The 19,210-nt window shown below is 38.9% G+C and overlaps 1 protein-coding gene across 2 annotated transcripts in view; it reads left to right on the top strand.

The window, feature by feature from the left end:
• Positions 1-19,210, top strand: part of LOC131166396 (uncharacterized) — a 51,515-nt gene that overhangs the window by 14,478 nt on the left and 17,827 nt on the right. For both annotated transcript variants that reach the window (XM_058124912.1, XM_058124911.1), the window contains exons 4-8: positions 1,720-1,981; positions 4,575-4,703; positions 4,783-4,832; positions 18,267-18,364; positions 18,451-18,738. In XM_058124912.1, the coding sequence (XP_057980895.1) occupies positions 1,720-1,981; positions 4,575-4,703; positions 4,783-4,832; positions 18,267-18,364; positions 18,451-18,738 (827 nt within the window). The remainder of the gene's footprint in view (positions 1-1,719; positions 1,982-4,574; positions 4,704-4,782; positions 4,833-18,266; positions 18,365-18,450; positions 18,739-19,210) is intronic.

Here is a 19,210-nt window from a genome sequence, read left to right as displayed (position 1 = left end):
TTTCATTTTTCTGAGCACAAATAGGAACCGCAAACCATTAACATGAAACATTTTGAACCCTATGAAAACTCCAAGTTTCCTCCACCTGCTTTTGCATCTCTTTCCTGCTAGTAAAAATTCGTTCTTTAAGCTTCCCACCAATGCCAACTCCAATTCCTGCAGACTTTGGCTGAAAGTTTTCAACTCAACGAAGCCCCTTTCCTCTTTAAAGCACTTCCAATCCCTTAGCCACAATTTTTCGAGTGATAATTTCACCTTTGTCTGCCTTTGCCAGCCTATTAAAATATTTCTTCTCTTCCTCTTTTGCCTTATTTCACTCATTAGCCGGGAATATCCTTCATTTTGCGGGTTTTGGAACCCTAACTATGAGGTGTCTTCCCTCTTTCCCAAACAACTCCCAAAAAAAAAAAAACCTTTTGGTTTTGAGCACCATTAGAGACAAAAATGATTGTTCACTTTGAAGAATCTTCTCTGTAACAGACTCTGCAGATCATTCATTATGTAAACTTCTGCAATATAACATCCTTGATCCCTGATATGCTCAATTATTCATTCTCCTCTTTCCCCTCTGCTATCCAATCTTCATTGTTATTATTATTTTTGGATAGAAAAAAGCATGTTATTCAAAAGCAGGAGGAGGAGGAAGAGGAGAATGAATAAACAAGTTAGACACATCCTCTGAACTATTTCCAAGCATTAAACTCATCCAATGCAAAGATCTTCTAGTTTGCTGCAGATTGTTGGTGTTAACTCTATTGAGGACCACCAGCCAAACCAAAGCCTTCGTCTTGGAAAGAGACGACTATAAGACCAACTATGTTATCTGGATCAAAATGGATGACAAGGAACAACGAATCCGAAAAGTAAGTGTAGCTGAATTGAGAATCTGAACATTGATGAGTGCTATTACTCTAAAAGAAAAAGAAAAGAATGATTTTAATGAATATGTCTATAATAAGCTGATTGCCTTTGTCTTCATCTAATTTTTCACTTGTATATGTTATTCTAGTTTCAAACTACAGCTCATTATTTCACATTTCAACATTTTGAGTATTGAAGCGATGATTGCAATGGCCTGCAAGTCTGACCTGTGTTGATTTTTAATATTCAACCATAAATTTTTTTATTCAGTATAAGATTGAAGTGTCATTAAGAAACAATGATGAAAAAAGCATCATCATATAAAGTTTTATGCAACGGAATGTTTTTTACCCAACCATTTATGCTGTCCTATTGCTTTTACAGACATCTTCCTTTACTATCGTCACAATCTAGTGAAATTTAAATTTTGAATGAGACTTATCAGTTGCGGTAAGTATTCCGACATCTTAATCACATTTTTACTTGCAGACACAGCTTTCAGAACATAAAATGCAGTTTGTACGGTCAGGCAGTGTATGCTGAACTTGCATCATTTGTCAACTCCTTCAACTAATAACTTCAATTTAATTTCTTTTAAGATTTTCTGCTCTTTCTTGTTCCTCAACATCTGACATTATACTAGTTTTTTTTTTCCCCTTCTTTCTCAAAATATGGCATTACAATAGGTGTTTTATGCATCTATTAGTTGTTTGTGTAGGACTATATAAAAGGAAAAAAATAACTTTCTCTACAAGGCTGAGCTATTAAAGTAAATAGGTTGTTCCACAGTCTATCTTATTTTCAGTTACATTATGCATCTAAACTTTGATTGGTTGATAACTGTTGCCCTTTTTGCAGAACCTTCATCTTCAGATTATAGTGAGAATGCACAGGAATTGGTGACAATTTCCTCTGGACAGAGTAGAGGGTCTTGGCCTAGTGATAATCTGTCTTCAGATGGAAGTCATTCTGCATTTTCTGAATCATTGAATGTTGCAACTGCTGCTCCAGCCGTACATGATGGAATAAGTAGGAGCTTATCTCGGGATTCATCTTCAAATTCTAGTGGGCCCATGGAATCAGCTCTTACCTTCCAAAATGGAATTTCCATGTTTCAAGGGTATTATTTTTTATAGACTGACTATGAATGACTTTCTTGACAAGTGAATTGCAAACTCCTGTGAACTGCAAACTTTCATAACGATTAGCAAGCTTTGTTATTTTGATTGTAATATTTTCCTTTTTTAATTCTCTTTCTTCATAGGAGGATTTCTTATTCTCCTTTATGAATGTTCTTTCCTCTTTATTATGATATCTTCTTTTGTATCTATACCTATATCTTTATATATTGTGGGGGCTTTGGTTGGAGAGAAAATTCTTGTATTTTCCAATATCATATTTTTCCTATTGATTTGATATGGGATTGGATTGTCTTTTTTGCTTTTCTGTGGGTTTATTTGTCAAGTTGCTTTTGGATGTGGGCGTGATTGGCTAGCTTTGTTAGTTTGATGTTGCTGCTTTCTTCTTCTTTGTTTTTAATCTATTTTTTCTTTTTGTGCATGTGTTTTGGTTCTAATTAGGAGGATTATGAGAAGTTTTTTTCTTTAACCCAAAAAAAAAAAAAACACCTTGTATTAGAACTTTGGGGCTAGTACAACCAACCCTCATGTAACAAGGGTTGTTAGGAATTAGGGATTGCAGTGCGACAGTAGCAGGATTGGCAAGATAAGTAGGATTATAGTAGGATCATGGTTGGATTATATGATCCTACAATATATTATATTTTTTTAAAAAAAATTTACCAAACTACTTGTGCAATAGGCTTAATGTTTGTCTTATATAACTTGTACAAGGAATGGATAACATAGGAAATAACTTGATTTTTCTAATATTAACAAAATTATGGACTCAAAAGTTTGTTTTTATATTGGCGTTTATTTAAGTGGTACAAACTTCAAATGCGAATATTTAGTTAGGGGAGTCAAATAGATATCTAGTACAGTTATTCATTTGATGATAATGATTATGGTGGTGATGATGATTTTAATAATGGGCTTCCTAAAGTCACCCATGATTATCTTGGTAATACTAATAAACCAAATAGTGTGTTAACACAAATGTTAATGAGCAAGCTTGATAGTTTGGCCTTTGTTATTTGTTTGCTATTTATTTATATATATAATATATAACATGTATTTTAGATGCTCATGTTATATTGTAATGAAGGTGTTCATTGATTAATTTAGGTTGGAAATTATGTGTTTTTTTTTTCTTTTTTTTCTATAGGTAGTTATTCTTTTTCATTATAAGCTTGTTTACTTTAGGAATGCAACAATATGAACACGGAGTCTCATAGTTACATGAGGACTCTGCAATATATGCTAACCGCTATTTTCCTAGTCTTGAACACTTACTAGGTAATTTTTTGGGTTTATAATATTTTAATTTATGTAAATAACAAATAAATGCATCTTTTTATATATTTTTATAATGTTAGTAGAATCTTACGGTCTTCAATCTAATCCTACCATCTGATATAAAAACCTACCTGGTGGTACCAAAAGATGTGCCGACAATCTGGTTTCTGAAATTTTCTGCGGCCTTCTCTAATCATGTGAAGTCCCACTTTTCTTGTCTTAGAAGGATGACTACATTGCAAGAATGTAAGCTTTGAGCCCATTATCATGCGACTTACAAGGTCGATTTTATATTTACATTTGTTTTGGGGCGGTTTGACCTAGTTGAGGAAGTTGTAAACATTTCTTTAACTTCATAGTATGTCAATTGTATTCTTGGGCACTTCATGGATGCTTTTAGTTATTTATTCCTTTCTTTTCTTTTTTGTTATTTCTCCCTTTGAAAATGGAAAATTTTTTTCCTTTGATGGCATATTTAAATTTGAGGGAAGCCTTTTCCTTTGAGGATAACTTTAAATTTTGGGACTTGGAAATCCGTGGTTCAAAATATTAACTGATTCCAAGATTTAATGTCCAATATGGAATGGGTTGGATTTATCTTCAATAAGCAAATTAAATAAATGGAAGTGTTTTTGAGTTAAATGTGTTGAGTGTTGAATGATACCACGTCTTATTTTTTTTCTCCATTTATTAAACAAAGAAATACAAAGAAATTTATCAAGAGAGGAAAGGAATAATACAAAAAAATTTATCAAGAGTGGAAAGGAATAAATTACAGAATGGAGGTCGACACATCATCTTGCAATGTATATTACTCATATAGTTTTCCTCAACCAATTGATAATGCTGTGTTACATGCTATCTCATACTTTTCAAACATTAGAGTTATTAGTTGTTACTCAATGCAGTCCTAAATTTCATGTGACTGAACTTCTTTGACTGCAGAGTGCTGTCATTATATAAAAATTCATGATGAAAAAATTTTAATTGAATTTTGAAATGTTCATTTCATGAAATTCTCTACAAAAAGATAAAAAAAAGAAAAGAAGGAAAAATGAGCATTTAAATGGAACAAAAAATTTTCATTTTGACTGCTACAGCTGAAAAACACAATGGACTAATTGCAGATGCATTGCTTTTTAGCAGCAGATTATCTCATTTTTCCTTAAATAATTGGACATCTTTTGCTTTTTCTTTGTATGTGTGTTCCTGTATATGCTGCCTTTTAACATACACAACAGTACTTGTAATTGAGGTTCCTTCATATGCATGAATCATGCTGATGTTTGCTTTCAGACTTATTGAGCGGGCTCGGAGAACTGTTCGTGGATCTGCAGAAGATATCGGATGGCTACAGCATTCTCCAGGAATGCCTCCAGTTGAACATGGAACCCAAAGATTCACGGAACTTCTTGATAACATCAGGTACACTGCATATTGCTGCTTCTATTACATCTGCCTAGCATGGAATGTGATTGTTGATTCAGTTGCTCCTCCCTCTCAGGCATGGCGTGCACAAGTTGCCAGACTCAGTGGTTTATTTGTTGGTCCCAGGTAGGAACTATTATTTCCTGTAGAAAAAGGAAGAAATTCAAAATCAGTACTGAATTCAGAACATGACAATTTGGAGGAACTGTTCTTTTTTCTCTGCCATAACCTGCCTTACTCTTATGTATGTTCAAAATATTCCCTTTGCCATAGCACATCCTAGGCCAAATGAGATATCTGGGCTAGTGTACTCTTATTTATGTTCTTTGTTTGCAACTTATTTTCCATTATATATATATATATATATATATATATATATTTCTGAATGCATTAAGGAATTTCATAGACTGGACAGCATAGGCCATCTGTGAGGTCAGGTTCTTCCGGATTACTGGGCATAGAATATTTTATGGTCTTTTGAACAAAGCATTATCTTTTTATATGCTTAAAAAATAAAAGATTAACTCCTAGCTGAAGTGAAAATTGTTGAAAAATAAAATCTGGGCATATCACCACTGGATCAAGTCATATATACTTTTGTGATTGAGATGGCGAGATAGGTTAATATAATACCACAGATCGGATGCTTATGCAACACAGCAAGATTCACCTTTTTCTCTGTTTTGTTTCAGTGACATGGATTTTGTGTGGAAAAAAAACAAGGTGGTTGAAGAACCCCACAAACTTGGAAGGACATGAATACCAAAAGATTCCCCACAATGCTTGCACACACTTGCCCACCTTTCCAACCCTATTGTGAGGGGGTCATTCCCATACACCCAATTAAACAGAAGGAAGGAAAGAAAAGCCCTTCCCTAGCTTGAGGACACTTTGCTAGCTCAAGTAACTAAACTATTGAAGTGGTCTAACATAGATACTCATTTAAAGAAGAAAATGCCAGCACTTTATCAATATCATAATTATTTGAAGCTTTGCCTTTTAAGACACCAAATTTCTCTTCCTATAACCCTCAGACAATGTTCAAGGGGCTAACTTTTGAAGCTTCTACCTTTTAGCCCAAACACCATACTATGCTATTAACTTGATGAAGCTAGGGAAGTTGAAGGGTCACAGGCAAGAGAGTAGCTGAACAAGTGTAAATGGAAAATGTAGGAACTTGAATGCCTGCTATATATAATGCAAATAGCACTAAAAAAACAAATTGATATTCAGAGGTATCCAATCCTTTGGAGAGTGCATTCATTCCACGCCCTTCAAGCATGTCTAATCCTTTATAATCTGTCTGATTATTTGTCTAAATTTTATTCAATAGGGGTCCCTTCTTAGCCTTACTTTTGCAAAATATTTCTTGCCCCTCCTGTATTTGAAGTCTTCCCTCGTGCATTCGAAGTTATGGAATTTTTTGTGATAGCTGATGTTGAATTGAGCGATCCAAATCCTTCAATCTGCGATTAGACAAGGTGGGGGAGATCTTGTCCTTGCTTGTGGTCAAGGACAATCTCTCACGTAACAAGTGAGTTAGGTTTTCCAAAGAAGCTGTGGTTTGGTTCGCTGACGGGAGTTTTACGTCAAATGAAAAGGGGGGTTTTGGATTGGTTTGAATGGGTATTTCGAAGCTCTGGATGTCGCTTAGATGGATGAACGTGTGTAAGTTTTTGGATGGGAAGGGAAGAGTTTCTTAGTTTTCAAGAATTGGAGGAAGCCTAGGATGCTAGCAAATTAGATTTGAATCAAGATTGTGGTGATAAAATTGTGTCTAGTTCCGAAGATGTATAAGAAGGTGGTGTGAAAAAGAATAAACAAGAAGAAGTAGGGTTGGGGGAGAAATATGGTTTCTATTGTCTTTATACTAATAAAGTTGGAGGTAATAAAGTTTATACTTGTCGAAAGGCATCTTGTTTGGGTGCTGAAATGAAGAAGTTATTTGAAGATAAGAGAGAGAATTTTGGTGAGTCATCAACAAAGTTACTAAGGAGAGATTCTAAAGGAGAGTTTAGTATTGTGGAAGTCCCTCATGCTAAGAAGAATGTAAGATGTAGTAATGAGACTAGAAAAGGTAAGGTGGTTAAGAAATGGGGGGATTTTTCAAATTCAGAAAGTGATAATATTAGTGATTTTGATTGCAGTTGAGTGGTTGTATTTGGATAAGATTCGAGAGCAATGTGGGTACATTTTTTTATTCCTGTGATGAAAAAAGGGATTTATCTTATATCCATCCACCAGTTGGAAGTCACCAGTTGGAAGGTTTGGACTTTAGAGGGAGTTTCTATTTCTGATAATGATCGATTGGTGAATAAGTTTCAGTGTAGGGATGGAATTTGGCCTACACTAGTGGAGGAGATTTCGAAGGAGGAGTTGGAAGCTCAAAGTTTTTTGAATAAAATGGATTTCAAGATTAGTGAAATTGGAGGAAATGAAGTGCATTTGGATGGTGGTTGAAGTCAAAAATGAAGGGTCAAAGGGAATAGCGAATTTGTGGAGTTCGGTTAATTATGATGGAAAGGGCTTGAAAAGGGGGTTTCTTCTTGTTTTTTTTTCAAAAAAAATTTAAATCAGTAAAGATAGCGTATATTTAAGGGAGTCAAGCGGATGCCAACCCAAAGTACAAGAAATCAATCATCTTGAAGGGTGTCAAAAAAATCGAAAATTACATTGAATTCATTTGCTACAAGTCCACTATGCCAACTAGTACCATAGTGCATCCCTACTCTTTGCTAAACTAAAGTATTGAGATTAAATTTTTGAAAACTCTTCTATTCCTCTCTTTTCGAACACACCAGAAAATTGCGAGAGGAATGAGAGGCAAAGCCTTCCTCTTTTCCTTTGTTGCCCAAACCCCTCTCTCGGCCTAGAGCTCCCCTCCAACAAATCAACAGTAACCCACCATTGTCCGATAAGAGTCAGAGCCACATTCCAAAGAATTCTAGTCTAGGGGCAATTGAGAAGATTATGGTCAACTGATTTTGCCTCGGCCATACAAAGGGCACATATGTTGGCAATGGAGAACCCGCTTCTCTGCAAGTTGTCCAGAATTGAGATCTTACCATAAGCTGCTTAGTAGGGGTAGTTGTCTTCCATAATTGAGACCAAGGGGAGTGAATGTTGTTTGACTCTAGGAGAAAAAGTTTCTTGTAGAGGATCTGACAGTGAAGACATCCTTTTTGTCTAAGGACCAAATAGGAAGGCCATGAGTGTTTTGAAACTGGATCTTGTAAAGGTGACTACAGAAATCAGTGAGCCGGTGGAGTTTCAAGTCTTCCACATTTTTATGAAAGGGGATATTCCAAAAAAACCGTTGAATTGATGTTTGAAGTTCAGGCATCTTTATCACAAGCCATATTGTAAATGGTCGGAAATGAGACACTGAGAGCCTTTGGATAACTCCATGCATTGTGCTAAAAATAAATGTTGTCTCCATTGCCCACTTGTGATCTAAGAAGGGGGAAAAGTCATTCTAGCCTTTCCTAATGTATTTCCACACCCGTGTTGTGTGGTCCTTTGCTATACCAAGAGATCCACTCATTGTGCTTAAGCCCATATTTCATGGCAATGATTTCCTCCAAAGGTGATCTTCTTAATCATGAATCTCCACAACCATTTTCCAAGGGCTTTATTGAAGATGTGAAGGGACTTTAAACCCAAGCCTCCTGTGCTGATCGGCTGTTTGACCAAGCCCCATTTGAAGTCTGCCCCCACGTTCCCCCAAAGGAACCTCCTTTGAATCCCTTCTAGTATTTTGGCAATAGAGTTCGGAAGTTTCGAGTGACAAGAAGTAAACCGGAAGATTTGACAGGGTGCTTTAAATAAGAATGGGTCTCACACCTTTTGACAAAAATTTCCTTTTCCATCATGTTAGCCTTGAACTTCTTAATAATAGGGTCCCAAACTCTATCTTTAAATTTGGCTCCAAGAGGTAACTCGGGGTAGTTGATAGGGAAAGGTCCTAATTTGCATCCCAAGAGACCTGTAAGGAGAGGTCCTCTTGAATTGTCACCGATTGGAATAATTTCACATTTTCCAAGATTTACTTTCAAACCTAAAACGGCCTCGAATGTTGCTAAAATGTGTTGTAGATTTAGAATGTGGAAAGGGTCGTCCTCACAGAAAATGACGGTGTCATCGGCAAATGAAAGATGAGAGACCTCCAAAGACCTTCCATTTCTGTCAACTCTGAGGCCTTTATCGGTGGCTATTTCCAATTTGAGGCTCAGCACTTGCATCACCACAATGAATAAGAAAGGAAACAAAGGATCCCTTTGTCTCAGTCCTATGGAGGAGCAAAATGAATCAGCAGGGCACCCATTTATGAGCAATGAGAACTTGGAGTATTTATGCAATGGGCAATCCAACTGCACCACCGCTCCCCAAAAGCCATTTTTTTGAGAAGATAAAGAAGAAGGTTCCAGTTGATGTGATCAAAATCTATCTCTATGTCTAGCTTACACACTACACCTATTTTCCTTTATTTTTGATAGGTATCTACCACTTCGTTAGCAATGAGGGCTGCATCCATGATCTGTCTTTTGGCCACAAAGGCATGTTAGTGAATGGAGATGCTTGATAACTTTCAAAATGGCTCCTTCGATTCTTTTAGTGAGGACTTCAGCAAGAATCTTATACATACTCCCCACCAGGCTAATTGGAAGAAAGTTCTTGATTAAAGGCGCTAGATTTCTTTGGAATCAATGTAAGAAAAGTGGCATTGATGTTGTGCGCAAATCTACCTAATCTAAAGAAATCCTCAAAAGTGTTGATAAGGTCCTGTTTGAGAGTGTCCCAATTTGACTAAGAAAAGGATAAGGAGCCATATGGGTCAAGTTCTTTGTCTCCATTGCAATCTTTGACAGCTTGTAGGATTTTAGCTTCTTTGAAGGGTCTCTCTAGCCACTCTGCGGTTGGGGGGCAGAGAGGTTTGAAATGGCTGAGAGACTTGAAAATTAATGCTATCCACAATAGTTCTCCAACTTTCAATTTCATAGTAAAGGACTTTGTAAAACTCACAGATGTCCCTTTTGTTTTCGCCTTCCTCAAACAAGGTGTTCTCCCCAATTTCAATGCCGAAAATAGTATTTAGCATGTGGTGAGCATTCAAAGTCCGGTGGAAAAATTTAGTGTTCCAATCCCCCTTTTAAGCCTTAAGGCTCTAGATTTTTGCCTCCAAGTGATCTCTTCAAGTCTAATGATCACAGATAACTCCTTCTTCAACAATACACTTCTTGCCCTACCCTCCGTACTAATGCCTTGATCCATCTCTCTCTTGTCAAAATCCTTGATGTCATTGAGAATGGTAGTCTTTTTTTCCTGAATAATTTCGAAGGTGCTGTTATTCCACACCTTGAACTTTTCTTTCAACCCCTATAGTTTTTACGCTATCACAAAGCTGGCATTCCCCTTGGCCTAAAGCGAGGACCACTAGTTCTTAATGAGGTCTCCAAAACCATTATGCTTTAACCACATGTTCTCAAAGCATAAAGGGCTTGGCCCCCATTTGACGCCTCCTGTGTCAATGAGAATAGGGAAGTGATCGGATGTGAGATTGGGAAGGAGTCCTTAGCGGCTTTGGGGAAGTGAATGTCCTAATTCGCCAAGATAAGGAATCTGTCAATCCTTGAGAAAGTGGCTCTCTAGTGTTGAACCAAGTAAAAGCCCCTTCTGCCTGCACTTCTTTTATGGGAAAACGACACCATGTTGATATCTTCTTTGATAAGCCAAGGAGGTCCCATAGGCTTTTAATTTCCAAGGGCTCTGCTAAAAAAAGGTGTCTATGAGGTCCTCCTCTTGGGTTGTTGACCCCGGTGAGAGTCCCAAGAAAGTTGTCTTTCAGGTTTTTGAACAAACACGAGACTGAAAAGGAGTTGATAGAATGCCCCAACATCTCCACAACATTGAGATTTCACATAACAAGGATGCCGCCAGTTCTACCCACAGCACCAAGGGAAATCCACCCGCAGGTCTCCTGACCCCAAAGATCTCTAGCTATAAGATGATCCATATTTTCCATTTTAGTCTCTTGTAAATAGACAATATCGCTTCTCCAATCCTTGAGAAAGGGTCTGACAAGACTTCTTTTGGTTTTTTCATTAGCCTGCTCACATTACAAGATATGATTTTCCTTAACATGATTTAACCATGCCACCCCGGCTGCTACTAGCCTCCACCAAATTTGGACATCTCAGTTTTCATAATTAACTGGACATTCTAGATGTTTTAGCTCCATGTTTGTGTCCAGTTTCCTACTGCAGTCTGTGGGTTTTTTGGAATTGGGTTGTGTCTCCTTCCTTCTCTTTTTCTCAATTTCCTCTAAACAATATCAAAGCCCCATTTTCATACCCATCAAAGGACACCCCAATAGTTTTGCTAACCAATTTCACCTTCCATAACACCCAATCAGAAATTTGCTCCTTAAATTGTGTGCTCTCTGGATCAGAACCAATCAACGCCACAAAATTGGGGCTGACCTGCACATCCGTATGGCTAGGGCTGAAATGCAAAGCCTTAAAAGGGGGAGTGGGGGCTGGGATAAAGGGTAAATCAGAGGTCGCAATCTGCATGTTCTCAGTATTTTGGGGTGCCACTAGCTGAGGGGAAGGGTGGACCTATGAGAGTGTGTTCCATAGATCAGCCACCAACCCTGCAGTCTTGGCTGGACCTTCATGTTGAGTGAAGGAACTGAAAGCATTGGAATCGGCTGGTGGAGAAGGTTTTAAGGCTGGGAGCCCAAAGAGAAGATCTCCCTCGAACAAATTGCCATAAACCTTCTTCAAGTCCATCCCAAGACCGACAAAAGAGGAGAAAAGCTTGGGCTTGGCTGGCTTTAGTCCAGAAATACCAAAAACAGGGGAGTTCCTGCTCTTCTCAACAATTGCAAAGGATCGTGAGCCTCCAAACTTCTTCCCTGCCCCAAGTGGCTCTTGCAGCTCGTTGGTTCTGGTGAATAGTTGCAAGGATATGCCACAATGGGGGTTGACACAATGTGGACATGAGTGGTGTGCCACTGGCTTCACCAAAGCTGAAGGAGCTATAAGTGGGGCTGAAGGCTTTATGAAATTTAGGTTTGAACTGCGGGAAGTGGACTGAAGGTTGGTCTGGCCTTGGACTTCCAGGAGGAAGGAGCAGGCGTCTGTTGCTGACAACAGCTGCGTTGGACACTTTTTTCCATCTGGGAAGACTAGATGTCGTTGACCGTCGCTATTGGTCTTTATGAGGGTTAAGAACCTACTATGATGTGCCACTGGCTTCATCAGAGCTGAAGGAGCTATAAAAGGGGCTGAAGGCTTCATGCAATTTAGGTTTGAGGTGCAGGAAGGGGGACTGAAGGTTGATCTAGCCTTGGGCTTCCAGAAGGAGGAAGGGAGCAAGCAGACCTGCCAATGACAACAGCTGCGTTGGACACTTTTTTCCATCTAGGAAGACTAGATGTCGCCAACTGCTGCTATTGATCTTCATAAGGGTTAAGAACCTATTGTGATTGTTTGATTTCAGGGATTGCGATAGGGTTTTATCCCTATTACTCATCTTGTGAAACCAAGAGGAAGAGGTTCCACTTGCAGCCTATAGCACTTCCCATGCTCAAACGAACCAAGCAAACTCCTTAGGGTCCAAGAAAATAGACATGCGACAACCTCTATGATACTTTGTGAATCTAACAATGTTGAAAAGCTCCCCTTCTATAACAAGGTCAACAAATTTCCTTTCAATCCACACAGAATGCTTCGCGTCTGCGATTGGCGACGGTAGGATAGGAGGGGAGGGAGAGAAGATATAGGGGAAAGGAAAGGAATGGGTGGGACAAAAGGCAAGAATATGAGAGAGAAAAGGTTTAGGGATGCTAGCAAGGAGAAGAGGCGGGGCAGAAAGAATGTTAGGGTTACAGTGAGGAGAGGGAGTGAGGTCGAGAGGAGAGGAGAGGAGAGGAGAGGAAGAGAGAAAGTGTGGACTGACGGCCAATAGTGTGAACGATGACCACAGTTGGTGAATGACGGCCACCTACCATGGTGGGTGAGCCACCACCACCTACCATGGTGGGTGAGCCACCACCACCTACCATGAGATCGAGATCTTGCCACAAGCCAGAGGTTATAAATTGAGACCCCCCACCGAAGCTAAACTACACACATCTCAACTGCAAGTTGTGTCCTCTTCTGTTTTTCCATATTTTATTCTCTGTGTGCATGTTAAATAGGGACTCGAGTATGTAAAGAATACACAATTGAATATACAATTGATTCATTCTCATTCTCTACATGGTATCAGAGCTCGGGTTACTCTAAAACCTTAAGCAATCCATGGCTGCCCAAAAAGGAGACAGCCATGAGTCCAGCTAGTCGGCAACCTAGGAAGGAGAGTTAGAGATAACCTCCTCCATGGGCTCGGCTGGCGTATTCGAGAATTCCCCAGTCCATCTTATTGTTGAAAAATTCAATGGTAAGAATTACAAAGAATGGGCACAGTCAATCAAGCTTGTTATTCACGGTAACGGAAAGCTCGACTTTCTTACTAGCGAGACTCGACGACCACCTCCTACCGATGCAGTGGCATCCCAGAAGTGGCGGTCTGAGAACTCCTTGATAACGTCATGCTTGATAAACTCTATGAAGCCAGCCATTGGCAAAATATACCTGTTTCTCCTAACGGCGAAGGACGTGTGGGATGCGGTGCGTGTGACATACTCCGATGCTGAAAATGCTTACCAGATTTTCGATTGGAAGCCACAGCAAGGGCACAAAAATCGGGGCTACCAACCCACGATTGATAATTAAGCCAAGAGACCTCAAGGGGAGAAAAGTAGTAATAGTTCCAATTCAAGCGGTGCATTTAACTTTGAGTAGTTGGAACAACTCTACAAGATGTTCTCTACCTTTCAGACTTTGGTTCAGTCTTCACAAATATTTCTTCTGGTTCTTTGGCCCAAAGAGGTAATTTTTTGCAAGCCTTGAGTATAACCACTAGATCCAAACTCCTTGGATTATTGATTTTGGTGCCTCTGACCACATGACCGATGCCTATCATCTTTTCTCATCATATTCACCCTGTGCTGGAAATTTGAAAGTTAAGATTGCAGATGGATCACTCTCGTTTGTTGCAAGCAAAGGAAATATTTGACTTTCTGACTCCATCACACTGGAGTTCGTTATTTATGTTCCTAATTTATCCTGCAACTTACTATCCATTAGCCAGTTAACTAAGAATTTCAATTGCTCTGGTAAATTTCTTCCCTCTCATTGTGTTTTTTAGGACCTATCATCGGAGAAGATGATTGGCAGTGCTAAGGAGTGTGAGGGACTCTACTACTTTGAGGAGGCTAATGTGAGTGAACATCGTCAAATTGCTATTTGTGATTCTGCATCTGTTCCTAAGGATAGTGGTATTTTGTAATGGCATTTTAGAATGGGTCTTCCCAATTTCCAGTATTTGAGATAGTTATTTCCTTCCATTTGTTTGAATAAAACATCATTCGATTTTCAATGTGAGATTTTTGAAATTGCAAAACACCAACGTACTTCTTTCCCAAAGTCCAAATACAAACCAACCTCACTGTTTACTATGATTCACAGTGATGTATGGGGCCTGTCTAGCACTCTCAATCGTACCCACACAAAATGGTTTGTTACTTTTATTGATGACCGCACTTGTATTTGTTGGGTATACTTGTTGAAAGACAACTAAAGTGCGTTTTGTGTTTATCAATTTTCATTCCATAATTCAAACATAATTTCACGCAAAAATTCAAATTATTCGTACAGATAATGGCACTGAATATTTTAATTGTATTTTGGGAAATTATCTCCAAGAACATGGAATAATTCATCAAAGTTCCTGTGTCGACACCCCCCAACAAAATGGGGTTGCCGAACGAAAAAACATACATATCCTTGAAGTAGCTCGTGCATTGTTGCTTACTACCAATATGCCAAAAATGTTTTGGGGTGATGCCATTCTCACAACTACATATCTCATTAATAGAATGCCTAGTCAGGTTCTCTTTTTTGCCTCACCTCTTCAAAAATTCCAAGCATTTTTTTCCAAACTCTCGTCTCAGCTCAAATCTCCCTCTCAAAGTGTTTGGTTGTACTGCTTTTGTCCATAAACATCATCGACATAAACTCAATCCACGTGCCCTCAAGTGTGGCTTTCTTGGCTATTCTTCTACCCAAAAAGGGTACAAATGTTATGATCCTGAAACAAAAAAGGGTATTTGTTAGTCTTGATGTTACTTTCTTTGAAACTATTCCTTACTTTCAAAAGCCCTCGCTTCAGGGGGAGACTTTGAGTAGTAAAGAAGCTCAGGTTTTGGACTTCAATACCTTTATTACTGAACCTGAGCATGTCCCAAACATTGAACCTATCCCAATCACTGAGCCTGTCTTGAAAAGTGCTTCTAATATGCCAAATACAGAAGAAAACTTGAATTTAGGGGGAGATACAGGAAAACAATATAACAAGGAGATACTTGTCTACTCAAGAAAGCCAAAATTAAAGGACATAGAGAATCTCATACCTGAGGCACCAAAAGAGTCGGAACTGGTGATAGATCCAAGCAACCATGAGTCTTCATCCACTCCTGATCAGGTAATGCCTTCAAGTAATCTTGAGTCCTCCTTTGATAAGCCTGCACAGGCTGATCTCAATTTACCCATTGCTCTCAGAAAACAAACTCGGTCATGTATTGTCCATCCCATTTCTAAATTCATGTCTGACAATACTTTGTCTACAGGGTGTCATACTTTTACCTCTAATCTTGACAGGATAAAACTTCCAAAGAATATTCAGGAAGCCCTTGAGATCCTTGAATGGAGAGAGGCAGTTATGGAGGAAATGTGGGCCTTGAAAAAAAATGGAACGTGGGATGTGATGAATCTACTGAGAGGGAAGAAACTAGTGGGTTGCAAATGGGTGTTCACTGTGAAATACAAAGCTGATGGGACAATGGATCGGTACAAAGCCCGCCTTGTTGCAAAAGGGTTTACTCAAGCCTATGGCATTAACTACACAGAGACTTTTGCACCTATGGAAAAACTGAATACCGTCTAAGTTCTCCTAGCCTTGGCAGCCAACCTGGATTGGCCACTCTAGCAACTTGACATCAAGAATGCTTTTCTGAATGGCAAACTAGAAGAAGAAGTCTTCATGACGATACCACCAGGCATTTGTAAAACGGGTGAAGAAAACAGAGTATGCAAACTCAAAAAGTCCCTATCTGGTCTCAAACAGTCTCCAAGAGCCTGGTTTGATAGATTTACAAAGGTGATTAGGAGCCAAGGATATCAGCAAGGACAATCAGACCATACTATGTTCTTCCAGCAGTCTAAAGATGGGAAGAATACAATTCTGATTGTATATGTCGATGACATCATCCTAACTTGAGACAACATAGCAGAGATGGACAGGTCGAAGAAAGTCTTGGCCACTGAGTTTGAGGTAAAAGATTTGGGACAAATGCGGTATTTTTTGGGGATGGAAGTTGCTAGATCAAAGAAGGCTCCTAACTGAAACCGACATGCTTGGGTGCAAACCAAGCGATACCCCCATTGAAGCAGGAAAAAGAAGAGAAGACATTGGATTGTTGAATGAGAAAGGTATCAAAGATTAGTTGGCAAACTAATTTACTTATAACACACTAGACCTGACATCGCATTTGCAGTAAGTGTGGTGAGTCAACACATGCATTCACCAAGGGAAAGTCACCTAGAAGTAGCGTACAGGATTCTTAGATATCTCAAGGGATCTCCGGACAAAGGACTATTCTTCAAAAAATGTGAAAGCAAAGAAGAAACTTGGTGACTTGGAGAAGCAAAAAACAGAATGTTGTGGTTAGAAGTAGTGTTGACGTAGAGTTTAGAGCAGTGGCGCAAGGGATATGTGAAGTACTGTGGTTACGGGAACTCTTGGAGGAGTTGCATGTCACGGTAAAATTCCCTATCAAACTCTACTGTGATAACAAAGCAGCCATTAACATCTCTCTCAATCCCCATCATGACAGGACCAAACATGCAGAAGTGGACAGACACTTTATTAGGGAAAAGGTTGAAAAAGGAACCATTTGCATGACTTATGTTCCTACCAAAGAACAAACAACCAACATCTTCACCAAAGGACTACCTCAACAAAGTTTTGATGATTTCGCATACATGTTGGATATGGTCAATATCTATGATCCAACTTGAGGGGGAGTATGGGATGACGGCCAGTAGTGTGAACGACGGCCACGGTTGGTGAATGACGGCCACCTACCATGATATCTTGCCACAAGCCAGAGCCTATAAATTGAGACCCCCTACCGAAGCTAAACTACATACATCTCAATTGCAAGTTGTGTCCTCTTCTGTTTTCCCATATTTTAATTCTCTGTGTACATGTTAAATAGGGACCCAAGTATGTAAAGAATACACAATTGAATATACAATTGATTCATTCTCATTCTCTACAGAAAGAAATTAGGGTTACAACAAGAAGAGGCTAGAGTTAGACTGCTAAGGTGGGTTTTCCATGATCAGGGGCAAATAGGACTATGTTGGGGAAGGCAGTCGGCGAGAGAAGAGGCTTCGGCGAGAGGAGAGGCATGTGGATTAATTGATTTTCATGCTATACATTTATCACATTCTATCCTCTCATAGACAAGGAGGCTTCTTGGCAATTTTGTTTTAGTTTTATTTTAGGATCTTGTGTATTTTGTTTTATTTTATTTTCTCTATTTTCCTTTGATGAGTGTTTTTATATGGTGGACTCCTTGTCTCCGCACATTGTACCTTCTTTTCTTTCTATTTAAGGTGGGGGTGCAGTGGTGGGGTGTGTCTGTGTGTGTTTGGGCGGGGCCCGCCAGGGGGGGGTGGTGGTTAGGTGGAAGTCCCCCTAAAATAAATTTTTAAGGGATGTTACCTGTGCATGACATGTAGAGCTTAAACCACAAACTAACAAGAAACCCAAGAATTGAAGTTGCAACAAATGAAGTGGCTCTTCGGAGCATAAATATGTAAATGCCAATTAAACAGGACTAATCCTTTACTGCTAAACTGAACCATTTCGAAGCTTTGATTGTTTGTAGTAATCCATGATTCCATGCAAAGAGATTTGAATCAGATCAGAGAACATCAATGTCTTGCAGATAAAGGACCCTCAATTGAGAAGTATACATAGAAGTATAGAACAAGAACCTAGCAACAGAATAAGCTAATATGCTGGGAGATCTTTATTTGATTTAAAAAATAATTCATGGTTAGACTCCATGAAGATTTAGTTGAAAAGATGAGGGATCTCCCTTGGCCTGCCAGCCCGCTCTATGGAAAAGGTTAAATTGATTCAATTCAAATCTTATGGGTTCTGGATATTGAAATGATATTTTAATATTTGCACTTTGGACTGCTTTTCAATGATGCCTACTGTGACATTGTTGGCTTATCATGTGGAAGGCAGAGGTAGGGCGAGTTTGTTCATTGTCTTGCTTTGGATTTAGTCCCCCGTTTTTTTCTTTAGGGGGTGTGGCTAAAAGGTAAATACTTAAATTAATGTGCTCACAAGGTTTCTGTGTGTTACAATTTTCAGGTCTTTTTAGCAATCATGGACCACTTTATTTTGTTAGTACAAAATTGAGTTTTTCAAAGATGGGTCTGACCTGTCATATTGCCAAGATTCACAGTGAGGTAGTCTTGCTTATGTCTAATGGTTATGCATAATCTTGCTTTTGCTTTTTAGCTGTATTTATAATCATTGAATCATGAATGTTCAGGCTTCAGTTGAGAAAAATGCCAGGGAGATCAAGGACTACATCGAGGAAATATATTGGGGTTCCAATAAACGCATCTTGCTTCTTGGACATAGCAAAGGGGGAGTAGATGCAGCAGCTGCTTTATCAATGTATTGGCCAGATTTGAAAGATAAGGTTGCTGGGTTGGCATTGGTGCAGAGTCCATATGGTGGGAGCCCAATTGCTTCAGATATCTTGCGTGAAGGACAACTGGGTGATTATGTGAACTTACGCAAGCTCATGGAGATTCTGATCTGTAAAGTGATTAAGGTGTACTACCATTCTTTGTTCTATATTTCTCCACAGTCCATACCATATTTATGATTAAAATTATCTTTTTTACAATCTTTTTTCACTTTTGTTGCCTGCTAAGTGCACAAGGTTCCCACCAGTGTGGAGTCTTGTGCTGAAGAAAAAAGGAAAAGGAAGGGCAGGCAGAGGCGTTCTCTAGTTACATGCAGCCTTAGCCTTTGTAAAGAAGTTGTTTTCACAACTTGAACCCCTTCTTGCTCTATGTGATTTTCGTATTTGATATATGCTCATGTTTAAGGGCTTGATATCTGCAGCTCCCTATCCACCATGTTGTGGTGCTTGCTTTGATTAATGTTTGGTGATTCCCCATGGGATGGGTAATTTGTTGAGTCTTTCTGTTTCATCCTTTGCTTTAAAAATTACAAGACTGAACTTATACAGATGTGCTGCATCTTTCATAATATTTTTGCATAATATTATGCAACAAGTT

This window comes from Malania oleifera, chromosome 10 (genome assembly GCF_029873635.1).
Source record: "Malania oleifera isolate guangnan ecotype guangnan chromosome 10, ASM2987363v1, whole genome shotgun sequence".
Taxonomy (NCBI): Eukaryota; Viridiplantae; Streptophyta; class Magnoliopsida; order Santalales; family Ximeniaceae; genus Malania; species Malania oleifera.
Note: the sequence above shows the minus strand (reverse complement) of the source record. Positions and strands in the feature narration are given on the sequence as shown.